The sequence below is a fragment of the Chenopodium quinoa genome, unplaced genomic scaffold, assembly GCF_001683475.1.
Source record: "Chenopodium quinoa cultivar QQ74 unplaced genomic scaffold, ASM168347v1, whole genome shotgun sequence".
Classification (NCBI taxonomy): domain Eukaryota; kingdom Viridiplantae; phylum Streptophyta; class Magnoliopsida; order Caryophyllales; family Amaranthaceae; genus Chenopodium; species Chenopodium quinoa.
The window spans coordinates 151,110-178,926 of record NW_018744304.1 but is presented as its reverse complement, the minus strand read 5'-3'; the positions used below and the strand labels follow the sequence as shown (position 1 = coordinate 178,926).

The 27,817-nt window shown below is 34.5% G+C and overlaps 2 protein-coding genes across 8 annotated transcripts; one reads left to right on the top strand and one right to left on the bottom strand.

The window, feature by feature from the left end:
• Positions 1–2,678: 2,678 nt before the first annotated feature.
• On the bottom strand, positions 2,679–13,481 carry LOC110695607 (uncharacterized membrane protein At3g27390-like). Of its 2 annotated transcripts, XM_021872813.1 has the most exons (10): positions 13,114–13,478; positions 9,498–9,606; positions 9,217–9,409; positions 8,929–9,065; positions 7,225–7,513; positions 4,594–4,700; positions 4,321–4,459; positions 4,031–4,229; positions 3,689–3,929; positions 2,679–3,070 (listed from the first exon to the last, which is right to left on the bottom strand). In XM_021872813.1, the coding sequence occupies exons 1-10, from the start codon at positions 13,205–13,207 to the stop codon at positions 2,809–2,811; spliced, it is 1,770 nt and encodes a 589-aa protein (XP_021728505.1). In that variant the 5' UTR covers positions 13,208–13,478; the 3' UTR covers positions 2,679–2,808. The 2 variants fall into 2 exon arrangements, with proteins under 2 accessions (XP_021728505.1, XP_021728506.1); XM_021872814.1 differs by lacking the exon at positions 9,498–9,606 and having other exon boundaries at positions 9,217–9,308; positions 13,114–13,481.
• Positions 13,482–18,159: 4,678 nt separating this feature from the next.
• Positions 18,160–24,730, top strand: LOC110695605 (probable serine/threonine-protein kinase At5g41260). Of its 6 annotated transcripts, none has more exons than XR_002506127.1 (11): positions 18,161–18,633; positions 19,474–20,054; positions 20,137–20,192; positions 20,375–20,425; positions 20,547–20,682; positions 21,287–21,420; positions 21,500–21,574; positions 21,805–21,890; positions 22,431–22,619; positions 23,774–24,131; positions 24,247–24,729. XR_002506127.1 is itself a non-coding variant. In XM_021872812.1 (9 exons), the coding sequence occupies exons 4-8, from the start codon at positions 21,395–21,397 to the stop codon at positions 24,118–24,120; spliced, it is 390 nt and encodes a 129-aa protein (XP_021728504.1). In that variant the 5' UTR covers positions 18,160–18,633; positions 20,375–20,425; positions 20,547–20,682; positions 21,287–21,394; the 3' UTR covers positions 24,121–24,131; positions 24,247–24,730. The 6 variants fall into 6 exon arrangements, 1 of the variants encoding a protein (XP_021728504.1); XR_002506130.1 differs by having other exon boundaries at positions 18,166–18,633; positions 19,950–20,054; XR_002506128.1 differs by lacking the exon at positions 18,161–18,633 and having other exon boundaries at positions 18,650–20,054; positions 23,774–24,000; positions 24,094–24,131.
• The last annotated feature ends 3,087 nt before the right edge of the window (positions 24,731–27,817 follow it).

Here is a 27,817-nt window from a genome sequence, read left to right as displayed (position 1 = left end):
CAAATCATCCTTCAATTACTACAAACAAGCAAAAATCTCTCTAAATGAATTCATTTAAAAGTTCAATATAACACTCCATAACTAAATAAAATAACATACAATTTGATTTAAATGACATTGATAACAAAATAGCACTAGAAATTGCATAAAATTACATCAATTTCAATACAAATTTACACAAAGTTTGAAATAAGATCACAAAACATTAATCAGAGGTCTACTGTGTCATCTTTCAAAAAATGACACCATAACATGATGATATGTCATGTTATAATTGGTCAATTTTTCATTTATTTTTAAAAGCCCAAATGTACAATACATGCATGTATGTATAATTGTAAATACATGTATTTTATTAAAGAATACATAATTATAGTTTTTTAAAATCTATTTTTATCTTTTTAAAATCATTTTCGGAAATTAAATTATAATTAAATTTAGAAACTAAAAAATTCATCATTGTTCTTCATTAATAATCTTAATTAACCACCCCCAAAATCTTGTATAATCTATTTGGAACTCTGACCAAAATTCCGTCCAAAGATCGGATTTATTGGGTTTCGAATATGCTTCCATGATTTGTATACATATTTCGTATTATGTTCGATTGATAATTTTGATTTATGTAAAAATCAAGTTGTTTGATGGTTTTGAGGATGAGATTAGCCTTAGGAGCGTGTATTATGATGATCTAAAACATATATCTTTCATTTTTTTAACGATCAATGGATAACAAGTAGGGATGTCAGTGGGGCGGGTCAAATAGGAGACCCGCCCCATCCCCGCCCCAACGGGGCGGGGATGGATCTTGGTTTGGCGGGTGGTGGGGCGGGGATGGGGATAAAAACCATACCCGCCATGGGTGATGGGGCGGGGTGGATTTTAGGTTGTACCCTCCCCATCCCCGCCCCGCCCCACCCGCCCCGCTTCGTACCCGCCCCATCCCCACCTACCCCACTTCGTACCCGCCCTATCCCCACATCCATATATTTTTAAAAACAAAATTATATACTTTTATACTGTTTTATAAAAAAAAATTATGTAAAATAAAATAGTAAATATAATACTTTGTAATACACTTATATTATAAACCAAAAAAATGTGTAATATAACAATAATTTTTTTCTTTTTGCAATCTTTATTAATTATGAAGGATTGTGTATTTGGGAGGCGGATTAGGCTGGTCTTAGGTGGGGATTAGGTGGGGGTGGATATCCAAGTGGGGGTTGGGGTGGGGATGGTTTTGGAATTGTACCCGTCGAGGCGGGAATGGGGATGAATTTTAGACCCGCCGCGGGGATGAGGATGAAAATTTTAGGTGGGGATGGGGATGGGAAAACGAACATCCGCCCTGCCCCGCCCCGCCCCATTGGCATCCCTAATAACAAGGGTGTGCTATGTGATTTAGAGTTCGAATTTTTTTTTTCGCAGACCTGTTTGATCCAAAATCGAGATCTGCGATTTTTGTAATCTGTTTGTGGCTAGGTAATTTCCTATATTTATTTAGGCCATTACCTAAAAAATTCAGTTTTAGTTACAAACAGATTATAGAAAACACTGTTTTCCTTATGTAATAACCAAAAATAGTTTAGGTCATTACCTAAGCCACAAACAAGTTCGCGAACAAATCATTATATTTTATGGATCAAACAGAAGGGGCTCGAAAAGAAAAAAATCGAAAGGTTGTCTTCTCCGATTATATAGTCGGAAGAACTCCCATCATTCAACCTAAATGACCATGTCGCCGGCCACCGCGACATTGCAAAACACCTATGTGATTCGTCCTTAACAAATGCTTAAAAATGAGATTGTAAATGAGATTTTTTTAATGAACAAAAACCTAAAATCAAAAACTACAAAAAACGGAACGCAAAAACACAATTGATATACGAATTTTAATCCCGATTTATGGCGGATTTGAAAATTTGTCAACAATTGACAATGCTTTTGGGAATGGGTGGTTAATCTATGACATGAATGAAGAACATTGATGAACAATGATGAACAATTTTAGTATTGGGGTTTTTAATTATAATTATAACTTCGAAAATTAATTTATAATTATGTATTTCTTAAAAAAAATACATGTATTAAAAAGAATATATAAAAACAACACAATTTAAATATATTATGGACATTAAAAATAAAATAAAAAAAAATACTTAATGGGCCAATCAAATTTTGCCACATCAACAAATTGTGGTGCCTTTTTTAAAGAATGACATTGTAGAATTTTCAATTAATCACAATATAACACAAGTTTCAAAATATATTACGAAGTACCAAGTAACAACAGATACAATACAAAATTCACAAAAGATACAAAACAAATTTCACCAAAAGTCACAAAAGATACAAAACAAATTTCACCAAAATTCGACAAAATAACACAGTATATCAATAAAACAAATTAACACAACCTTCAAGGCAGAAATACACAAAGCTTCAAAACCAAACTACACAAGCTTCAAAACAAAATTAACCATATAACACAAAATTTAAGCAGATAAGATTTGATTAAAATAATTCATTTCATAATAACCTTTATCTAGATTACAGTGTGCATTCGTTGTTCATAGGATTTTAATATACTTTTTTCTTTATTGTTGAAACTGGTTATAGATGAAAATTTCAAAACTAAATCATATATGCAAGGAAGAAGTGAGTAAAGAGTATCATGATTGTTAAATTATACAACTTTACTAAGATTATCAACGCGTTAAAATAAAGATCAAAGACCTCTGAAATCTGAGTTAAAATTGCATATACAATACAACAATTCTGTACAAACGAACTCACACAATTTGATCATCGTTGTATCTCCACATCCTTCTCAATGGGATTATGGAAATCAATATCAGAATTGCTATCACTTTTACTACGTTTAAATGATCTTTCACTTAGGTATCGAACAATGCTACTTCGTGTCCTTGGAGCTGATCCAGTTCCATTGCTTGCATGGTTTCTGCCACTCTTTTTTGCCATATTGTCCAATAAAGATTTGGTAAGAGTTTCAAAACGGCGCCTGAAAGTAGGATATCTTGATATTGATTTTGTGATTCCTCGAAGCCTTCAATAGTGTAAATAGAAAAAGTTAAGGATACAAAAACAACAAAACTTTAGTCCCAAAATGATTGGGATCAGCTAACATGAATGGTCATAAGGAACCGTACGATCTAAAAAGGGGACATAACAAGATATTTAGTTGAAAGAGTTTTTAAAAAGGTGAGTAAAGTGAGAAAAAAGAGTATCCAAGTAAACCAAAAGGAGTTTTAAAAGAGAACAAAAATAGAATTTAAGAAAGTTTAAAGAGGTGGTAAAAACGTTTAGAATAAAAACCATAGAGGTTTGAGACAACTTTAGCAAAGAAATCAATACATTTCATAAAACACTAATGGGATAAAATAATAAAAGTATATACTAAGATAAATTTAAAAAGTATATGACACGTCGTTGTCGTGAAAAAGTTACGGATGCTAAGAAAAAACTTAAGCAATTCAAAAATGATATACGAGTACATGACATGCATAATGAGAAAAAGGAGTGTATCTCCACAATATCTCTATTTACTTGACCCATGACTAATTATTATTAGAGGTCCAGAATTGATTTAAATATCATTAAGACAGAAATGCTTAAGTGAATGGCAAGAGCATATAATCAAAGAGTGAATATCTCAAGCAAATACCTTCTAGCCAATGCCTCAAGTTCTGCTATTTTGACTTCATTTTCAGAGATGTTTACAGTGCAAAAACTTCGAAGTCTCTCAGGATATCCGCTTAGTAAAACCAATTTACCAAGATAATCTTCCAATGCTGGTGAAAGATTTTCTGCTTTAATCTGTTCTTTCATGATCAAAAGTGGGTTGAGGAACCAATCAAAGAACGTATCTTTTGGTCTATTAGTGCTAGTTATTTCAGTGTTATCACCTGCACAACCAAAACCAAACATATAAATACAGTTTGTTCCTAAGTTCAGGTTTTCTGAAAGTATATGAGAAATTGAGAACACAAGCAAAAGCATGACTTACTTAGCAGCAAACCAGGTGAATTAACTTTTGCCGACTGTATAAGCATTTGTAAGATGCAATACGCAGGTAAACCAATGATAAAAACACCCTGGTTATCTTTGCCGGATTTTGCATCTTCAATGTCCTTCATGGAAATTATCCCTTCAGAAACCAGCACTTCACCATGGCGATGGCACTCTTTAAACAAGCCATCTAGTAACTACATGTGTTGTAGGCAAATTATAAGGATTTTATAAACTGAGGCTAGCTACATTACAAAGTCATTGCAAAGATTCATCAAAATAATGTACCTCAATTGGCTTTAAGTCGACCGTAGGACGCTTAAAAGAACCATTATGAGAGGGCATCTTCTGGAAAGAATTGGGCCTTGAAAAAGATGGTGTACGGGATTGAGTCTGTATTGATGGATCTTTCTTCCGATAAGAGAGCCTGATTATGGGAAAATTGAGTTATATATATCAATGTTTTGCATGAACTTGCATCACTATGAGTAAGGCTTAAATGTTGTTGTAAATATATTGCATGTACATAAATGATCCTTAAGGTTAGCTTTATTTAATTACCCTGGAAAGCAAGTTCCCTCAGACATGTCAAGGACATCATTGCTGTACTCGTCATAAATGGCCAGGGAAGCCACAATATAGCGAAGCCCCATCATGAGAGAAGACTCCTGCAATTGAGAAGATAGAACACCTCAGAAAATCAATGAGTTAGTGACAAAAAATGATACAAGTTCATCCCAAACTTCTTATCTACTATTCCCAAACTATGAATTGTAAGATCAATTGCCTCAACAAATGAAAAAGGGTAAACTGTGGCATGGTGTCAACTGGTACAGAAATCCAAGGAAACAGCCTGGCTTATTACAATACGACCTTGAGAAGTGAGAAATCAATCCATCCTTAAATGGCTTAGTGTGGTATAACGAAGTCCACCAAGACTTCCTGTCAAAAAAAAAAAAAAAAAAAAAGTCCACCAAGACTTCAAAGCTTTTCTTACACGTTGACATTACTTAAGTTGCTAGGATGAATTCATCTATACCACACTTTTTCATATAACGAATTACAGTTTTGACAGGAAAAAAAATAAAATAAAAAAGACAGTTAACTAGAAGCAAGAAAAAAATTACACAATACACACTTGGAACAATATTAAGAAATGAAAAGGTGTGTCAATGCCATCTTACGACAAAAAATAACTTTTGGCAGAGTTCATTCTGTGATAATTTCAGCTCCTATCAGACGAATAGAAAATATAAATCCAGTTTCCAGACAAAAAGTTCCAAAAGCATATTTGGAAATAAGCCTCCGTTTTCGTAAGGCGGATTAGATTTTATTCTTAACTTTATTAAAAATTAATATAGATGCTTGTTCTTTGATCAAAAACTCTGTACTAGAATAATTGAAAAAGGTAAGAAAAGTCTAAGCTGAGGTCAACGATAAGGGTGACAAATTTCTCTCTGTTTCTATCTTTTACTCTAAGTGAACTCAGCTTTATCTCTCTATCTTTAAGATATCTGTGCCTAGAAGGTTCTTGAACTTCGCACGTCATTAAAGCTGCAAAATAAGAAACTAAAGAAAGGCTTGTTTTATTTGTCAATTCATGTAAACTTTCCTTTCTGAGATTTAGTTCCATTTTTCAAGAATAAAACAGATATTCAGTTAAATTTTGAATTTAATTTTGCATCATAAATATTTTATCTTGAGCTGCAATTGGCAATTGTGCTGCCTTCAACAACAGTAGGTAATGAGACTGAATTGAGTGTATATTGATTACGCTATTAATTGTTGTTACTTTATTCCTCTAATGAGGCCAGGAATATTAAGATCTTTCAGGTAACGGCAATTTGAGAGTAGCTTCAAATTACTGCTCACAGCGTTGATCTATGGAAAATATTGTCGGCTTGGATGTGGAAGGTAAGATTTGTCAAGGAAATTGTGACTAGATCACATATTATGGTGGAAAAAGAAGATCAATGGAACAGTCTGTTAATATCTTAAGAAAAGAAAGTAGATCTTAACAGGGGAAAGTACCTGTACCAATTCAAAAGTCAATTTGCTTCATTGACTCAATAAAACATTATACTTGTATAATGCGTGGTTGGTGCACCCGGAAACATAAATAAATAAATAAATAAATAAATAAATGTTAAATTTAACCACTAGAGTAACCATGAAAAAGAACATGTTATTTAATGTATTATCATATTCTTTTTGTAAAGACTTAATGTTCTTCGTCAAATACAAACATATTCTTTGTCAAACACAAACATGTTCTTTTTTCAAACATAGGGTTCTTTTTCAAACACATTCAACCACCCGAGTAACCATGCAAAAGAACATGTTCTTTAATATATTATCATGTTCTTTTTGTAAAGATTTTATGTTTTTTGTAATGTCATGTTCTTTGTCAAACACAAACATGTTTTTTTGTCAAACATAGGTATGTTCTTTTTCAAACACTAGTATATTCTTTCCGCCTTTTTTAGTTTTAACGGGCGCACCATGAGCCTGGGTGCACTATACTATTTTCAATACTTGTATGCATTGATTTTCCAAAAATTGGCACTGTCTAAGATATTGACAAGATAACACATGAAAGAATGATTTTCCAAAAATTAGCACTGTCTAAGATATTGGCAAGATAACACATGAAAGAATGATTTCTTCTTGAGGGCACTGTCTAAGAAAAATGAAGATCAATTTTTTTTTTTCATTTCTCAATGGTCTGCTGGGCTCAAGTCACAGAGAAGGTTTTCCTCCTTAAAAAAAAAGGCCTAAGAGCGAAGACCCTAAATTAATCTAAGGCAAAGGTTCCGACCAATACTAACAATATATTATTAAAATGCCTTAAGAAAAATTAATCGAGACAGTTTTAATAGCACCATTGATTAAAAGTAAATGTTCAGCGGTACTAACGTGGAGGCTTGTGGGAAATAGGGTCCATTTCTACTTACAGAAAACAAGATCTCTAATTTCATTCGTGCGATGTCTATTTTCAACAATAAGTACTCGCTATTTTCTACAATATTAAGCCTGGTTGCAGAAAAGCTTCCAAATACACAAAACTATAAAACATAGAAATTGGAAAACCAATAAGATAGGATAACAACATGAAAATTAACTTAATGCCATTGAAAAACAATCACTAAATAATAACTAAAACTGGAGAGAAAGAGGTTTCAAAAGATAAACCTGATAAGCAATCACCCCTGCATAAGCACCTAGAAAGACACTGGAAACCATCGAACCCATCAATGCTCCAACAACAGCTAGTGGCCAAAGAAGAATAGCAAGACCAGCAAAGGGGACACATATTGTTTCGAGGAAAGGACCTTCACGTCCAATAAGGTCGTGTAGCAAACGTTTCCACCCCTTAAAAAGCATGTAAGGGCTTTTGAACAAGGCAATGATTGTGATAACTGGGATATCAACCAAAAGACCAAGGACACCAGCTAAAATTGCTCCAGGAAGATAAAGTATTCTGTATTTATTACAAATATTGTTTTAAAATCTTGAAAGAAAAGAAATACAACAAAAACAATCCAAGATATTAAACATCACCTCTTATGATAGTATCTCAAGAAGTAGTAAGAGAAATAAAGCACATGAAATGGCCATAAAGGCATAAAGCCTACAAGCACAAATCAAATAATGTAGCCATATGCATAATGGTAAAGGAAAACACATGCTGAGCTACCTACCTGATGCGAATCAAGAAGCTAATTCTTTTGAAGAATCTAATGTACTTTTAGATGGTCTAAACAACTCCATTATAGGTTGCCCAAACAAGGAAATGATCAAGGAAAGGTTCAATAGCTTAAATTGGAAAGAAAGAACCATGATTTCCAAGAACGAAGAAGTTGCGCAGTTCACTTCCGGCGACGATACAGGCGGCCACGCGCCGAGATGGGTCCCACGCTCCTGTCCTCCGGCACCGGACTGAGCCCAGCCACAAGGTGGTGTGGCGCGTGTCACAAGTGGTGGCGCGTGAAGTGGTGTTCTGGCGGCGATATGAAAAGAATGATTTCTTTTCCTTAGTTTTATTTTGTGAGTCTTTACTTAGGTTTTTGCTTACAAGTTTTTACCTTTCACTTGAAAGGGTTTTTCTTGTTTTAAGCACTTAGGATTTCTAATTGCATTAGGAATTGTTTTAGCTTAATAAGTTCCTAGATTGATTAGGACTAGTTTTAGCTAAGCAAGTTTCTAAGTTGATTAGGATTTGTTTTTAGCAAAGTGAGTTCCTAAGTTGATTAGGAATTATTTTTAGTCTAGTAGGCGTCAATAATAGCTTGGAGTGCAAGCTTGAGTTAGGATAAAATAGGCAAGTTTTATCTTAAGAGTAGTTAGAGTTTAAGTAGGATTAAATAACTAAATTAAAGTTATCTAAACTTGATTAAGTTATGCAATCCGTAGGTTTTTGTTAGGGGATTAGAATTCTAATTCAAGTGGGATTAGGATAGTTGATTGAGTCTATAAATATAGGGTTGTAATCTTCGAATAATATACAAGTTTAGTCATACATTCATAATAATATTTCTTATTGCTTTTGTTTCAGTTGGATTACTTAAATTCTTGATTGGTGGATTCCAATTTGCTGTTTTGTTTGTTTTAGTTAAAACAATCATCTAGGTTAATTAATTAGGTGGATTCTTGATTAATTAATCTAAGTTTCTTGCTTAATTCTTGGTGAATTTTCTGTATAGAATTAGGTTAGATTCATATCTTTGTGAGGCTTAGTTTTCGGACTAAAAATCACATCACTACCAGATGATACATTTGCACAAAATCTGCTTACAAAATGACCACTGTGTCATGACTTGTAAAATTATTGAAAGCCACAAAGAGTATGAAAATAAGATAGCTATATATATTCAAATTATGAAAGCCAAAACTAACCTTATTTCATAATACTTTGCATCTGGAGGACCTCGATCTCGTAGGTCATCCATGATTGAAAAATACGAATGAAAACAAACATCTTTGAAATCTCTAATAACAGTAAAACAACCGAGAATTGTACTCCAAGTCCCGTCCTGCAAGATGAGCAGAAATCATTACAAATATTATAGAGTTAGTTACCAGAGAGTATTAAAAAAGGGATGTCGTAGCATTGCGATAATTTCTAAATTTGTTCTATTTCATATTTTTGGCGGTGAATTCAGAAAAAATCACTTGATTACATACATAGACACAATGATAAAATTCGTTTTCCTTTCGTTCTCCAACAGCATCAAACGTCGCAAATACTGGTGAAAGAAAGCCATATGCTGCACCTCCTATAATACTTGAAACAATGCCAACCACAGGCCAGATAATTAAAACAACAAAGATCAAAGGGCACAACACAAGCTTCAACACAGGTCCCACTTGCTTAGCTCTGTCATTAAAGAAGGGAAAATGGTCAGAAAGTATACTTCCACACAAACGTACACTATATGAGAGCTGAATTCAACATCTCAAAGCACCTTACAACACAATAATATGTCCAACAAAGGTGCGCTGGCCAAAGACCCAGGATGAGTGCGCTGTGCCCCACAGTCATTAACAAACATATCAAAGGGCAAAACAATATACCTGCAAGAAATATTAGACTATTAGTATTCACAGGCTAAAATTACCTATTACTTTCAAGACAACTTGTGAAACCTCTACTTGAATCAATTCTGATGATAATTTCTTTTTTCCACTTTATATTTTCATTTCTAATTCCTAGGCACTATTATTATAATAATTAGAATTAAGTAATAAGTATACAGTAGATTATAGTAGGAATACTTGTAATAGGATGTGAAAGCATGTTTCAGTCAGTATAATTTAAATCAGTATAATGTATGGCTAGTTGGCTACTACAAGTAAGGAAACAACAACCAAGGCTCACTAAGTTTTTTCTTTTCTTTTCTTTTTTTTATAGGGGAAGATAGGGGGGTATTGACACTTCAAAAACAGAAGTTTATGCAAGTAAGCTGTAACAGACTACACCTGCAATTATGAAAAAGAATGTTTAACTCCTTAGATACTAGACATCTGAGAATACCAAATCAGTGGTAATCAAGCAACAAGGTTCTTAAACTTGGGAACAATAGAGCCACAGATTCAGAGATAAGAAATTCACATTTCTTAAATTCAAGATAGATAAAGTCTACCTTACAACTGAATGCATGCATCCATAAAATTAGGTATGGCTCATTTGATACATGTATTAACCTAAAAAGAAAGAAAGATATCTGATTACTATCCCCTAGCTCACAAACCAAGGAACTTCAGGAGTTAATTTTAAACTTCCAAGCAACCATCATCTAATGAAGTCTAATTGCGAGCTAAGAGGTAAGAACCAATGGAATATAGTGGCTCTATCTGAACACTAAAACCTCATTGTTTTAAAATAGTGAGAATATATATAAATTGGCTTTAAAGATCTAGAATAAAGAATTCAAAGATACCTTCATTTGCTGGCATGCTACATTAGGCAGACTAAGAACTTGATCCTTAATATAAAACCTTATATATGACGTGAAGTTCCTTTTATGCGGCTAAACATCTAAGACTCCATTAATTATTCTTTAATAGACAAAAATCTTTTACTAATGTTAAAAATTGGTTGTATGTTTTCCCAGTCACAACTCAAGAGTTGCATCAGTTTTACAAGTAAGCTAACAAATCATATGGAAGATGCTAAAATTTAGTGTTAAATGTCAAGTATAGCAAGTCCAACACATTTAGTACAGTCTGAAGGACATGCAGTGGATTTCAGATTCACTAATGAAGGAACAAAATGAGCAAAGCAAGAAAATGAAGCAGAATAACATGGGTGATGTCACAGGCATTGTCACGGCCGCGACCAGCCAGCATTTGAGGCTCTAGCTCTCGTGCCTGACTGCGCCTTGCGACTAGGTGCACTTTAATACTAAGCCATCACCAATAAGGAGAGTTGCAAAACTACTGGTCACGTGGTCAGTGGTCATTGGATCATAGGTAAGGACTAAAGACCGTTGACTGGTAAAAGCATTTTAGAAAAATAAAATCTAAAATGAAATGATACGATATAATTACTGGTAGGACATTATACTAAGAAGATAAATTCATTTTAAAATAAGTAGATCTTAAAAATACGAAAACAAAATTTTTGACACTGCTATAGCATGAGGGATAAGAGCTTATTATTTATATATAAAAAAGTAAATTTAAAAGCCTTCAGCCACTTGAACCAGCCATCTCAAGAGACACAAGGGGCAATCATAGGGGTGACCAGTATCAAATCAAATATATGGGAAGAATAAGTAAAAGATGTAGCTTTGGAGGAATGTCTTTTTTCAATCTGTTAGGTGTTTCAAGTTTGAAGTGAGAAGATATGTATCATTTTTCCAGAGGAAAAACATAGTAGAATAAACACTTATCATGAGTTTGCCAAGTTTAAGGCCCTATCTAGGAGTTAGATAGGAGATTAGATTAGCATCATTGCAGAAATATTAGAAGTTTTTCTGTTTAATTTTGGATTTAGTAACTGGTTCAAAAGTACAAGTACAATCTGTTTAACACAGAAAGGCAAACAAATAGTTAATATTTGAAGAAAAAAATTAGGTATTTCAGTTTTAAACCATATCTACAGTCATATATACCCTGTTATTGGCCCTATTTGGCAAATGGTGGACAGCAAGTTGTTCGGTAGACATGGAATCAGACACATTGCAGAGAGCCAGAGATAACAAATGTAATGAGGCACAAAGATAACTAGTTTGCAAAATTGTTTGGTAAACTATCAGTTCTCTATTGGCAGTTTATTTATGACGTATAGAAAATAAAATAAAAATGCACCCGTAGACACACAGACAAAAGTTTGTTTTGTTATTAGTTGTACCGCTTGTACATAATAAATTAATATATTAATATTTTTTTCAATATTTTATAATTTAATCAGTTCTAATTCTCAATATGCTGCACTAATTAGCATATAGGAGTGGGAAAAAAAGAGATTTAAGCCCAATCTACTATTAAAAATACACCATCACATGTATCAAATCTGCTACAAGTATTTGGGGTGAATGATACTATATACCAAATGCCTCTATTTGCTATGAGTTTATTAACCAAATGAGAAATGTACATACACCCTCATCTATTTCTACAATTTTCGCCGCATTACACTCCAAGTACCCTCATACACGTCAATTGTCACCAATGGACTGGTGACAATTATAATAGTACTAACTGTCATTAGTTGGTAAGAGTATGCATAGACATTATTGATCTCTTTGGCTATTTGCAATTTTTTATTATTACAATCAAGTATTGCAGAACTTCTGAAAAATCAGGATGACTGTCTTTGATAGATCCTCCTATACATATCACAACTTCCCTATCAAATAGGAATCTGACAGGGTTTCTTAAACCTCAGCTTATAAATCCCAAAAAAAAAACTAGGATAGCTTCAACTTCTGTAATTAAATAAAGTAAAAAATAGTAAACTCAACACACCTAAGTAAATACCAAAACAGCAAAGATTTGGAAACTTCACACAACTACTAATATCTCATTCGAATCTAATAACCAGTTAACTCAAGTACATACAAGGAACAACTTCAACTCCAAACTATCTCCAACAACATATCAAACTTTTAATAAGCCAAAATCTAATAACCAATCTTAGAGATGTTGGAGATCCTTCCATATCTCTCCTTTATTTGATATTCTAATCAGAGGGATAAAATACATGCCATAAACGTAATGTGACCATCTCATTGCCATACAACAAGAATTGCTCTTTTGCATTGAAACATTAATCACAATTATTTCATAACAAAATGAATGTTTCTAATCCCGTCAGAAAAAAAAAAATGAATGTTTCTAATAATCATCAGGGCACCTAATTATCTGAAATGTTCAAACACTTCATCAACCTAACCGAACCACAATAAAATGACACTATACCAATCTTCAACATTCAACAAGACTACCCAAAAAAAATTATTCCGAACTCTTGAAAAATATATGTGAATTTAACAAAAAATCAAACCCAAAACCAAACAAAGATTAACTTAATTAAAAATCCATCAAAAATTATTAAAAAAAAAATTGGTGACAAACCTTTGATTGTACCCAGAAGAAGAAGACCGATAAAAAAAGGGAGAAAGCGTAAAAACTGCAAAAGAGAAGCCCAAATTCCGGTTGGAGGCTCCATGAATGGCACAAATTTTGTGGGAAAAATCGATCAAAGAAGATTAGTAGAAGAAAAAACATCTGTGAAATTGGTTTATGAGTAGTAACCCCATTTGAGTGTACCAAGAAAATCCTACTTTAGTGAGTGTTGTTCTTTGCTTGTGATTACGCTAAGTGGGGTAAACAAACGGAAAGTAGTGATGCGCAATTGTATTGATGATGTTAACGGTTTTTAAAAAATGAAAAATGTTGGATAAAGCAGTTGGCATATTTTAAGCAACGAATAATCGAATATAACTGATCTTGGTTTTCTCCTTTCCAACCACACCACCCACTAGCCTGCTGGCCGCTGCCATACGCCCGCTCTCTATTGAGAGAGTATTTTTTACGTTTTTTTTAGTACCTATCTTAAAAAAGTAATACTTAGGACTTATTTGACATTGTTTTATTTTACTAGGTTTTGCCCCATGCAATACTGCAATGCTCGGATTCATAATAATATGACTTAAATAATTAAAGTCAATTAAAATGAAGTTAATTTAAATAAAATGACTTACAGAATATATAATTTTTTTTTTGAAATTTGAATTCGTTTAATGTCTACCCTTATAACTCTCTTGTTAACTATGTAATTTAAAATATTTTTAAAATAATTGAAATTTTTTATTCATTAATTTTTTTATCATGTTATTTTTTAAGGGAAAAAAATAAAAAAATAAAAAGTTTTGGGGCGGGAGATTTTTTATTGTGAATGCGACACGTGTATTTAAGGGATAACTCTGGTGGTTATTTTAGTATATTATATAGATATAGATGTTTTTTGTTTATTTGAAAACCAAAAAACCAAAAACAAGAAACAAGAAAAAAGTGTATCCACTTTTCTGTTGTAAGTTTTCAAAATTATCATGATTTTAATTAATTTGACTAATTGTTGATTCATTATTGACGTATATCATATGCTTTTGAGAAACAAAAAACCAAAAAACAGAAAACCACAACGATACCAATAGAACCCTTAGTATTTAGTGAAATAATTTCAATTCACTAAAAATAATTTCAGTTCAGTAAAAATCGGTAACTTTAAAGAAGAAATATAATAGAGAATCAGTAAAAATAATTTCACTTCATCAAAAATAATTTCACTTCATCAAAAATAATTTAAGTTTAGTAATATTAATTTCAGTTCAGCAAAAATAATTTCAGTTCAGTAAAAATAATTTCAGTTCAGCAATAATAAGGTGAAGTGAACAGGGCATAAGTGGTGGAGTTGAGGTTAGAGCCTTAGAGGTGATCAAAAATTCGAGTTTAATCGAGCCTTAACATTAGATATCATGCGCACTCTATAAAAAGAAGCGGGCTTATGGGGCCAAAGTGGGATTTTTGGACTTTTTCGAACCGAGTTTGGGTTTTCAATTAAAAAATGTGTATTTAGGCTTGCCCCAATCTACCTATATTCGGGCCAGGCTGGCGGGTTGGTCCATAGTTGATCACCTCTAGTTGAGGCATAAGAAATTACAGTATAAGAAAAAATATTGGGTAATAATCCCTATCCTACCTTATAAAAATTACAAGATTACTCTTATGAATACTGTGGTGCAATTATATCCTTCAAAATGCGATTTACATATATATGTACCCTCATTAATATGTACAACATTTTTTTGAAAATGAACAGTGGTTGGACAATTATACCCTTTAAAATGTTTATTTACTTATTTGCCCTCATTAATGTTAGTTGATGTGGATTTATCCCCCTTAACTTAATAAAGAATGTAAAATCACACAAGTAAAATAAGCCCTTCGAATCTCCTTAGAAAATCAAACAACTTAAGAATAACGAACCGGATATGACTTTGAAAACGACCACTCCTGGAACGAATTCAACGCCTCTCAAATTACCTAGACCATCCTGGAACTAAGTATTTTGAAGAACAAAACTTAGACTACTCCTAGAACTAAGTGTTGCTCAACTAATATTCAAAACAACTCCTTGAATTGAAAACTAGTGAAAGAGATTGTAAGCAATTAAGCTAAACAATAAACTTGAATTTTAATGATTTTCGAAATGTTATTGAAAAATCACGAAAATTACATTATTTATAGGCTAAGCTAATGAATTCTAAGTCTAATAAAACTAGGATAAAACCCTAGCCTTGATCCCCAAGTATCCTAGATAGAATAGGAAAACCGATTCCACCTAAACTAGGAAACTAGTAATAAGACTAGTTCTTATTAACCTAAAACTCCTAAAACAAATCCTAATTGACTTAGAAAACTTATTAAGCTAAAAACAATTCCTAATCAACTTAGGAACTTACTAAGCTAAAATAAGTCCTAATTCAAATAGGAACTAACTTTGTCAAAAGAAAGTTCTAATCAACTTAGGAACTCACTTAACGAAAACAATTCCTAATTGAAATAGAAATCCTATGTGCTTAAAACAAGAAAAACCCTTTCAAGTGAAAGGTAAAAACTTGTAAGCAAAACTCTAAAAACTAAGTAATGAACTACGCATCTTCTTCAATGGCTACGCATGTTAACCATTCTTGACTCTTCCCTCCAATTTCGAACCCTATAGGACTTAAAACCAATATGATTGGCTCTTCAAAAGAATTTCCCTCTTGATTCACATCATTAGTCACCTTTTTTAAAACCTCTCAAGAATAATGTGTGGACATTTAGACCCTTTAAAATATTTGTTTACATATCTTCTCTTATTAATGTTGTCATACCCAAATTTATGATTTACGGCCAAACCTAAAGAACTCTTTGAATATGGCTTGCTATGGTGCGCGCATCACGCGTGTTATCTGCTCTAGTTTATTGAAAAGTAAGGGATGTGAAAGGGAAAGAAATAATTAAAATATTGTTATGGGTTTGAGTGGGAAGTATGAGAACTATAGGAGGAAAGAAATATCTATACTAATATACTTCCTCTATTTCGTAATAATCGCAATAATAGACCTTATATATCAATGGCGGATTTAGGATTTTCATTAAAAAGGTTCAATTCAAAGAACGAACATCCCAAAAAAAACTTTATTTTTTGAGAAACTAATAAAAAAATTGATATACTGCATAAATACACTAAGGCTCCGCTCTATTCACACTCTATACACTTATTTTATGAAAAATAATTTCGTTCAAACAAGGGATAAGAATAGTTCATTTTATTTTGAAAAAGGTAAGTTTGAGAAATATTAGTTTAGTTAGTCCATAAGGAGATCAATATTAAAATAAGCTCTACTAATAAGTTTAGATAAAAGCATTTAATTTCGTATATTTCAAATGTCTTGATATGTGACAATACTGTAAAAATAATGTACCCTAAATGTCTCTTAGCTTTTTGGTTGGCTAACTGTTTTTCTATTGTCAAACATTCAACTATCTGAATTAAATTTTTCCTAAAAAAAAAAATTAACACTCTAAATATTTAAACTTTATATTCCCTCCGTCCCATTATTAAATGCCTATTATTCTAATTGGGTGGCCTAAAATTGACTATTTTTGTTTCATGTATAATTACCTACATACCCCCACTTTATACCTTTTAACATACTAATCTTCCCTAAATAACCTTTAAAATTGGTACCCACATGTATTTCACACATGTTTTTTCATTATTGTCTCTATTAGAACAAAAAATTACACTTTATAGTTATTCTCAATGTACTTCACACATGCATTTTACACTTCATTCATTTAAAAAACCTGTGAAATATGAGAAACGGACACTTAATAATGGGACGGAGGGAGTACTAATCATTCACTATAATTTCTTACTATACTTAAATTTAAAAAGAGCTTATCTATTGTGGATTTGCGATAGAAATAGTGCTAATTATTGGTACATACCTGTGCGATATAAACCAGTACATATCATGGTAGTTTAGTAAATAGTATGAATTTTTTTTTGAGATAGTAAAGTTATCTTTAAGTGAATAAATAACTCCATTAGATAGTGTAATAATGGTATTATAATACATTCTGCTGGTATAAATATGTCACAAAACTTTTCTAGCAGTACAAATAGAGTTTTATGGACTAGCTAGGTAAATTTCAATAATACTAATGATACTCAAAATATACCACTAATGATATTATACTCCCTTTATGTTTCAATAAGTGTTACACTTAGACCGACACATACTTTTAGGCGATTCAATTGACTTGAATAAAATAAGAGGTAAGTCGTGTAGTTAGAGTATTAAAAAATTATAAAAGAAAGATAGTGAAATTAATAATTAATTGAAAAGTAATGAATATGAGAGGAAAGAAATAATAAAAAAAGTAGTAATGGGTTTGGGTGGGGACCATGAGAGGAGAGAGATATAATATTAAAATGTAATTTTTTGCCAAAAAAGTTTTTGCCAAAAAAAAAAGTGTAACACTTATTAAAACACGGCCGCATTTAGTAAGTGTAACACTTATTAAAACAAGGAGGGAGTATATGTTTCTAATGGTACACAAAATATATCACTTAAGACTTCAATGGTACTATATATGTTTCTAAAGGTACACAAAATATACCATTGAAATTTAAAATTTCACATCAAATGACAAAATACCATGTGCAGTAGGATGCTCATACAACACGGGTATGTACCTTGAACGACTAAAGTAGTGTCATATGCAATTGTCCTTATAAACTTTTCATATGACAAATGGTCAGGCTTTTGAAAATAAGTAAAAAAAACTTCATAAGTTGTAGTCGGGTCTAAAAGTGGCAAAGCATTATAACTATCATGTGTCATGTCAAAGTCACCATGTGCCAGCAAAAATAGGAAAACAAGATAATAGTTTTTTTTAACAGCTTTACTTCATACTTCGTACTCCGTATTACTTAGTGGGTTCAAACTACAAAGTAATATGCCCAATTTATTTTCCATATTTTTGCAAGCTTTCAATGGGATTTCTTGACTTTCAAGTGGGGTTAACTAACCTCATCATATCCTCCTACATACATGAATTTGTCCACGTCTTATATAAAGTTTCACAAACTATTGGGTAAGGCAAACCTCACCCAACGCTTCGTGAGACGCGTGGGTTTCAGCGGCCTAGCCCACTTACTCATTTTGTAACTGCTATTTTTCTTATTCCATATAGCCCATTCCACTCTTTCTTCTTCCACATAGCCCGTATTTTAATCTTCTTCCAAAAAAACGTCATTTTCACTTTCTCATATTTTCTCCAATTTCAATTCATTTTTCTCGATTATTTTTTAATCAACACCTTCGTTTTGCTAAATCTTTCTCCATTTTCGACTACATTTCTTCCTTTTATTCTTCTAGTTCATTTTTTCCATTATAAGAAAGAATTTACGGTGTAATATCATCGTTAATCCAAAATAATGAGGTCGAAGAATGCTAATCGATCACCGGCTAAGAATGCTGAAAATTTCGACGATCAACTCGAAACTTCTACACCTATATCCAATTTCGCATCTAGGTATACATTTGACTCATCATGTTTTTGAATTTTTTTTTACTTAGGTTTTTCAGTATGTTTATAATCTAATTCAGAATATATTTTATGTTCATCTGACTTAGGTTTATCTAAATTTGATTGTTGGGTATTTTATATTATTGAAATTTCATTACCTTACTTAGGGTTTTATAAATGTTGTTGTTGTAATAGATGATATGTTTTATGTGGTTGATGAAATCATTTTTTGATTTATGGATTTATAATTTTGATTGTTGATTATTTTATATTTTTGAAATTTCATTTTCTTACTTAGGGTTTGAATATATCATCACTATAATAGAGGATGGGATAATGGGATAAAAACATTCTATTTGAATGTGCTAATCTCTTAGTAATTAACTCTGTTAAAGGCATCTGGTCAACACTGTTTAGGGTAAAAATTACCCTTACATGTGGTCTAATCCTATAGTGACACGTGGCTTAATAAAAAAGGCAACACGTGTCCCAGTAGGAAGAAGACACGTGGCAAACATAAGGGCATCTGAAAGATAGAAGGCCTCCTTACATTATGAGGCCTAAATCCTGAGAAAGGCGCCATAAGAACGCCCCCAAAGGACACGTGTCCCTACCTGATTGGCTCCAATCAGATCTCCCCTTTTTAGGGCACCAACCTTAGAATGCGCATATTCCCACCCCTATAAATACCCCAATCATTTATGACGGGAAGGGTAGATAGAGACATCTCATTCAAGGCTTATTAAATTGCTCTAACTTCTCTCTCTAAATTCTTTCGCTTATTGATCATTAACTTGATCGTCGGAGGCAAATCTTCCGTCAAACGGTATATTCGTTGTTTTGCAGGTGTTTGCGGCTGTCCGGCTATATTCACGACCTGCATCCCGAGGGAATCCAAAAAAACACCAAAACATTTGGCGCCGTATGTGGGGATACACGTCTGAAATGGCTAAAGACAGGCAGACACCCGGTCCTGGTTAGGAAGGATATCACTAGTAGAAAAAATGAAATAGGCACCCCCCTTTTAGCACCGGTTCTTGAAAACCGGTGCCAAAAGAAATGGGCGGGATTGAAAAAATCAGTGTTGGCACCGGTTCCAACCAAAACCGGTGCCAATTATTTAATTAGAACCGCTTCAAACCGGTGCCCACTTATTAAAAAAATATTAAAAAAAAATCCAGGCTCCTGCTTTTCTTTCTTTCTTTCCCCCTGTTTTTTCCATCTTCTGTTTTCCCTCTAGTTTTTACCTTCTCTTCCACCATCCCGAATTTTCACCTTCTCCATTGAAGTTGTTTACGAGCTTTCTCACTCCATTGAAGCAGCACCTCCTTCTCTCTCCATATCTCTGGCCTCCATTGAACTCGTGCTCTATATTCTCCATTGAAGCCGATTCTGAGCTTTCTCACCTCCATTGAAGCAGCTTCGAGGTAATGTGGTCTTCTTAATCTACTGAATCCCTTTGCAATCTTGGGTTTGTCGTTGATTTGGTTTTCAATTTCGTAATTTTAGGGTTCTGGTTTTAGTGTTCTGGTTTTATTTCTCACCTCCATTGAAGCAGCTTCGAGGTAATGTGGTCTTCTTAATCTACTAAATTCCTTCGCAATCTAGGGTTTGTCGTTGATTTGGTTTTCAATTTCATAATTTTAGGGTTCTGGTTTTATTTCTATTTTTTTTAATCTAGTTTCAATTAATTAACCATAAACCCTAAGTTTTTTAATTTTAATATTTTTTATTCGATCATTTGTAGGAATTGTAGATCTAGTTTGTTTGCTCCACAAAAAAGAGTTCAAATTCAAAGGTTAGTGGCTATTTTTTCCAATGCTCTTATAGTTTTATATATGTGTTAGTTATTAGTAGCAAAAATGGTACAAAATGATCTTATAGTTGGTTGTTTGATTGGATTTTGATATAAAATGTAGGAGGAAGCAAGAGCAGTAGGGCTGCTGAGAAGTGAGAAAATGGCAAATTTAGTTGGGTGTTGTTGTGAGGGTGATGAGAGATTGCTAGTTGCTGAGTTCATGCCCAATGAAACACTTTCTAAGCATCTCTTTCACTGTGAGTATCATCTAAATTCATAACTTTCTTGTTTAAGATTGAAATGTTGTGACCTTGACTATGCATTTGTTATTTTTCTATCAAAGGGACTTTGTATGTGTCGTGTTGAATTAGGCATTGCTTTTGTGTTTTCGATATGTAATAATCAATGAGGTATGATTACCATGGTACGTTGCTTGAAGATGCTAGAGTTTATGCCTATTATTAATTTTCGAGAAAGTATAATGTTTTCGACAAGGGGAAACGAGTTCGATCTAAATTGTTTGTGTCGAGTTAGCAACAGTCAATGTACAACCAGTGTATTCTTAATAATTGCACCACATCATTGGTGTAATCTTCTTAGGACTCTCAAACAGAAAAGGAGAACTTTGGGCAATGTCAATATAATCAAATATTTTTTTAAGGTTTTTTTAATTGATTAAGATTGGTTTTGGTACGTTTGTGCACACCAGTTTTACAACGTTCATTATGAGACTTAAATGGTTAGGAATGCTCGTTTGTAGATAGAGTTTCCATGTAGTTGACTTTGATTCATGGGTGAAGTTGTTGTGTTGATGGTGCTATTGTATTTTGGTTTAAGTTCCAAATTGTTTATTTACTTCAGGGGAAAATCAGCCTTTGAAATGGGCTATGAGGTTGAGAGTGGCATTGTGTTTAGCACAAGCCTTGGAATATTGTAGCAGTAAAGGAAGATCATTGTACCCCAACCTTAATGCTTATAGAGTTCTATTTGACCAGGTACAATTGAACTTGTATATTTTCTCTTGTCTCTATCCTTTTCTCCATATACTCTATGTCGTGACTCAGCTTTTGACAGGATGGTAAAACAGCCGAGATGGCAAAAGCTATAGTACAAATTTGGCTTTCACTCCTCCTGAGTACATGAGGACAGGTACCTGGCCCTTCCTAAATGATTCATTTTGCCGTAAATATAGACTATGCTGAATGGTATACATGACAATATTGACTTGTCCTGATCTCCTTGTTGATTGCATATTCAATGATGAAGGTCTCTCTCTAGTTATGTGTGCAGAGAACGTTATAAAGCTGTTGCAATGGAGCTGCTAATTTCTGAAAGCATGCTTTCTCTAGGAAGCTAATGCCCTACTTTCTAATTGGCAGGTCGAATTTCTTCAGAGAGCGTGATCTACAGTTTTGGCACCTTACTGCTTGACCTGCTCAGTGGGAAACATATACCGCCAAGCCATGTAAACTTCAAATTTTCATACAACTTTCAATGTGTCATGTCATGTTTTACCCTCTTAATGCTTCATTAACCTCTATATTCAGTGTGCTACTTTAGTAACTCCACTTGAACTAGAAAGAAACAAGAATCTAAGAATCCTTGAGAACTCATATATTAGAATCCAAATATCCTTGAGATTTGGTTTTTATTAGACACATCAAAATTCTTTCATGAAAGAATTATAGGGCTAAATTGTAAGTCCTCTTATTGGAGCTGGCTTAGCTTTTTACATTCCCATGAATGATTTAAAGTTTGCAATACTTTAGAAATTGGATTTGGATATTAAGTTTTGTCAAACTACGAAACATGTTAAGTATCGTATCACGCTCTCCACCCTTCCAATTATCCCTTTGTTCCAAAAAGTATATATCTTATATAAACTCTTTAGCTCACTTTGGCTCTCTAATTGCCTTAGGTCTTGGCACACCAATCTAAGAGTTATCAGATGTTTTGGGAACACAATACAAAAGATTTTAACTCAGAATTCTCTTGATTTTCCCAGGCACTTGATCTTATACGTGGAAAAAACTTTTCGATGTTGATCGACTCTAATTTAGAGGGCCATTTTTCAAATGATGATGGAACTGAATTAGTACGATTAGCATCACATTGCTTGCAGTATGAAGCTCGTGAAAGGCCTAATGCCAGATCTCTTGTGATAGCTCTTACTCCACTTCAGAAAGAAACTGAGGTGAGCCTAATTTTAATTCCTCTCCTGAGACATTTGTTTTTTTTTTTTTTTTTTTTTTTTTTAATTTAATGCACTGGATAAATTTCTTGGCTTTACCAGCTAAACACCTTGTTTGAGAGATTAATGCTTGAGAAGATACATCATCTTTAGCACAAAATGCCTTGACAAACAGCTTTAGCCTATCTGTCGCATTCTCTACAAATAATTTGCTATTTTTTGTCACCTGTATTACATACATAAACACTTCTCTTAGTATAATTACCATATATACACAATTATATTACAAGGGATAAAAAAAAGGATTAAATTGCTACTACTATTGTTAGTATAATTAATTAGCAACAAGTATCATGAACTTCATCTGTAAAATAAGTAACTTTATGATGAATAAGTATAATTTACCTGGGTGGAAGCAAGGTGAGGGTAAGGAAGCAATAGATGCTTAGAAAGTGTGACTCATCAACTAGCAATCTCTCATCACCCTCACAACAACACCCAACTAAATTTTCCATTTTCTCACTTCTCAGCAGCCCTACTGCTCTTGCTTCCTTCTACATTTTATATCAAAATCCAATCAAACAACCAACTATACTAAATAACTAATAAATGCTTTTTTTTGTTATTGTTTTTTGACAAATCTAGCATACATTCTTGAAGAACTGTCTACAGTATTATATATAACTCCCTCGGGACAAATACCAGTATTCCATAACACTTGCCATTCTAGTGCTAGCCGCATCACTTGCAAAAAATTTTAACCTTATGTGCTCCCGTTCATATTTTTTATTTCATTTTATTTTATTTTATTTTATTTTTTTTTGTACATTTTGCCTTTAGCAAAACTGTTGAGTGCTTAAGCACAGCAAAGGAAGAGCAACAAATTTTGAAGATGAATTGGCTATAGTTTACTTGGTTGGACAATCTTTTTTTACAGAATTGCTCTGCCGAAAAATTTAGGGATTATCATGGGTTTTGTAATCAGTTAAGCAATTATGGATTTGTCCTAGAAAGCTCTACTGCATCTTCTTGTTAGTACTATATTATAGTGCTTAATTGTTATCCTAATTCTGGAATCTTAAATGTTTCTGATTATAGAAATTATGTGAACAACTTGACCCTGTGGCTCAAAGCTTTGGTTGTTGTGTCGTGTTTAGATACAAGTATGATATTGGGGAATTACGAGTACACTTCTATTATCAATAAAACAAGGGGGTAGTTGCAGCAGGGAGGGGGGAGGTGCAGCAGGGGGCCGGGGCAGGTGGAGCAGGGATGTATTAATCATCGGATAAAGGGCCCTGAATCTATTGCTGATCATATGTATCGAATGGCGTTGATGGGTTTGATTGCTGCATGGGGACATTCCGGGTGTGAATAGGGAGAGGTTGGATGTTAACCAATTATGCTTGTTTTGGACATATTGATATTTCCCTTGTTAATGAGCTGTATTATCTTCTTTTGACAATGCTTTGCACAGATGTATCAAGATGGCAGTAGTTCATGATATTGCTGAAGGTATACTCTTTTTATTTTGTTAAAATATCTTATATTCTCATGATATTTTAAGTTGTTGATATTCTTTGTGACAAGAATCAGCTTGCCTATATTGTTTATTTCTTCACTGCATTAGGACATCAGAGCAATAACGAGCAAGACAGCCCAACAAATAAGAGCACATCAGAGCGCCACCAGCACAACACCACAACAGCTCACCAATACCGCAACACAGAGGACCACACAGCAGAACCCAGCAAAAACAGCAGCCTGACCAGCAAGCAACACAGCACTACAGCAGAACAGCAAACGCCTAGCACAGCCTAACCAGAGCAGAACAGAAACACAACAGCTCAAGAACTCAAACCAGTCACCTAGCCAGCCTGAACATAACAGAGACACAGACACAAAAGCAAACAGATGCCCAGCCAGCATGAACAGGTAGAGGCACAGCAGCGCAGCAGAACAGAAACAACAGAGCAGTCTGGATTATTTAATTTTTTTGGACGAAAATTGTAATATTACAGCCTTTTTTAATGAAATAATGTAACTTAATATATATGTTAACGTTTCTATATCAATTTAAGTGAAAAAAATGCAAAAAAAAAAAATTTATTTTTTTATTTTTTTGGGGTATTTTTGGCACCGGTTTGGACCAGAACCGGTGCCTAAAGTGGGGTTTTTTGCACCGGTTCTTGCTTTAAACCGGTGCCAATAGTACTGAAAATAAATGTGGATGAATCTGATGTACTTGATAAATGTGGATGAATCAACTTAGTGGAAATGCTTTCCGGCCATTTTCAAGGGTGTGGCTCAAGACTGGTAAAATAGTTTGTCGGCCGGATGCATCAATTATTTTACAACTTTTAGTCTGTTGTTCGTTGGAAACTTCTCGTACAATATACCGCCCCGTAAGACTAGTCTTAACTTGGCAACCATCTTTCAAGGGAAGAAAGAAGGGTTGCGTTCATATGTTCAAAGGTTTAACATGGAGAAAGCACAAATTCAGAACCTGCCAGATAGCCTACTCAGTGGCTCTTCGAGGTTTAAGGCACAATGGTTTCAAGTTTGACTTGATCAGAAAAAAGATTCGGACATACGCAGGTGTTCTATGGGAGGTTGAATCATATGTAGAGGCAACTAATTTATGTTCTCTTACAAAAGCAGAGGAGCCGGCCAAGGGCGCCGAGAAGAAACCTTCTTCTCAACAAGACTCGGCTGGCAAAAAGAAGGAAGGAAACAACAAAAGAAAAGAATGAAGTCTAGGTGGGCGACTGCTAACAGACCAAGTCCAAGAGAGCCAAGATTTATAATTCACAGTATGAATACAACAAGGATTGTTACTCAATTTTGATGGAAATTAAAGACAAGTTCGAGTTCGAGAAGCCCCAGCCTTTGAGGGGGCCGACCCATTACAAAAACAAGAACAAGTATTTCCATTACCACAACGATGTGGGGCATGATACGAACGCATGCAATAACCTGAAGAGGTTGTTGGACAAACTGGCCGAGAAGGGCATTATCAACTTGTATGTACTAAAGTCTAAGTTCACTTACTCTCGGACAGATAACAAATCCGAGAAAAAGAAGAAGAAGAAAAAAGATGATGAAGATGGGAATAACACACACTCAAGGTTTGTGGCCGTAATTTTAGGTGGCTTTGCTGCAGGCGGCCCGACCATGAAAGGAATTAAGCAGGATGCTAGGCAATTGGGGAAGGTGATGCAGACGGAAGAGGTAAAACTGGAGCCTTTCCCAGAGGTGACTCTCTGCGAGGCGGACAGAGGCAAAGTCAAAGCCCCCCACAATGATCCCATGGTGTTCATCCTTAAGGTTGCCAACCTGAAGGTTGGACGAGTGCTGATGGATATCGGCAGATCGTCCGACATAATCAGCCTAGCTTGTTTGAAAAATTTGAAGTTTCCAGAAAATGCTTTGAAGGATATTTCTCACCCGTTGGTTGGGTTTAGCGGGAGGCATTATCCATCCCGTTAGACAGATAAACTTGCCCGTCCGTTTTGGGCAAAAGAGAGAGGGAAGGGACATGGTCGTCCGCTTCATGGTAGTCAAAGTGCTCACAGGCTATAATGTTATCATCGACCGCCCGACCCTGAACTCGGCAAATGCAGTAATTGTCCTTTACTTAATGTTGATGAAGTTTGAGTGGTCGGACGGGAAAATAGGCTCATTCAGGGAAACCAAGTAATGGCAAAAGAATGTATTCAGCTGGCCGTGAAGCCTACCTCACTCGGACATAGCAAGGCGTCCGAGAAAAACTCCGAAGGAGGGTTACTCCAAGCACAGCAGGTCGGCAAAAAGCGCAAGTCAATCAAGAAAGAGCTGGCATAACAGCTAATGACCGTCGGCCGACTAGAAGAGTTAAGGCCGCAATCGGCCGGTGATCATACGAACATAGTGTTAGACCCGGACCAGCCTAATCGAACGGTCAAGGTTGGCGATATGGCCATAGATTTGCTTGGAGATGACTTAGTAAATGTGTTAAGAGAATTTAGAGATGTGTTTGTGTTCTAAGTTCATGACATGTCGGGTAAAAGCCCAGACTTGGCGGTGTAGAAGTTGGCGGTTCACAAGATGGCGGTTAATCCAACTGTAAGGCCTATTTGGTAGATAAAGAGAAACCAGGGTGAAGAAAGGAATCAGGCGGCCGCGGCTAAAGTAAAGAAGTTGCTGGACTCATGTTTTATTTGGCAATATTATTACCCTGATTGGGTGACTAATGTTGTTTTGGTCAACAAGCCGAATGGAACTTGGCGGATGTGTGTTGACTACACTGACCTCAACAAGGCATGTCCCAAAGATAGCTTTCCCCTACCTAAAATTGACTGCTTGGTTGATTCAATGTTCTGGCATGCCTTGATGAGTTTCATGGACGACGCTTATTCCGGATTTCACCAAATCCCTTTGTGGGAAGACGATAAAGAGGAAACAACATTTGTGACCGAGCAGGGGTTGTACAGTTACAAAGTCATGCCGTTCGACCTGAAGAATGCCCCTGCCATGTTTCAGCGACTTGTGAATACAATCTTTAGAGATCAGATCGGCCGAAACATGGAAGCTTATAATGATGACATGGTTGTTAAATCAAAGAAGTCGGTCGATCACCTAAGCGATCTCTGAGAAACATTTACCAAACTCAGGCGGCATAAGATGATGTTAAATCCAAAGAAGTGTGTCATTGGTGTTGAGTCCGGCAAATTTCTCGGATTTTTGATCGATTAACGCGACATTGAAGCTAACCCTAAGAAGATCTAAGCGCTCTTAGACATGAAATCGCCCAGAATCACAAAAGAAGTCCAGAGATTAACCGACTGCTTAGCCGCACTCGGATGATTTTTGTCAAGATCAGGGGATAAGTGTCGTTATTTTTTTCCAAACAATTATGAAAAAATCTATGTTCGAGTGGACCGATGAGGCTAGGAAGCCTTTATTCAGTTAAAGAATCATTTGCATACTCTCCCTCGGCTTGTCAGTCCGCTCAAAGATGAAAAGCTATGAAAGGAATGGTGTCCTTCCAACAAGTGTATTCTTCCGATAAAGGGTTCAGAATTATTACAGAGCTAATTCTTCAGTAAGGTCAAGTGATCGGAATGCCTAGGTGGAGGCCGCTTCCGATCAGTAATATCAAGGTACAATTGATATTACAGCTTAATCTTAATCGAACCCTTCGGGTCGAACCCAATCGAATC

Bases quoted from the DNA above. Each gene is read 5' to 3' on its own strand.
- LOC110695607 (XM_021872813.1), bottom strand. From the start codon at position 13,207: ATGGAGCCTCCAACCGGAATTTGGGCTTCTCTTTTGCAGTTTTTACGC. The intron at 9,607-13,113 runs GTTTGTCACCAA...TATTTCTTGCAG, and splicing joins TCTTCTGGGTACAATCAAAG to GTATATTGTTTTGCCCTTTG. The intron at 4,701-7,224 runs GTTTATCTTTTG...TCTCAATTGCAG, and splicing joins CAGGGGTGATTGCTTATCAG to GAGTCTTCTCTCATGATGGG.
- LOC110695605 (XM_021872812.1), top strand. From the start codon at position 21,395: ATGCTTATAGAGTTCTATTTGACCAG. The intron at 21,421-21,512 runs GTACAATTGAAC...ATGGTAAAACAG, and splicing joins ATAGAGTTCTATTTGACCAG to CCGAGATGGCAAAAGCTATA. The intron at 21,575-21,804 runs GTACCTGGCCCT...TCTAATTGGCAG, and splicing joins TCCTGAGTACATGAGGACAG to GTCGAATTTCTTCAGAGAGC.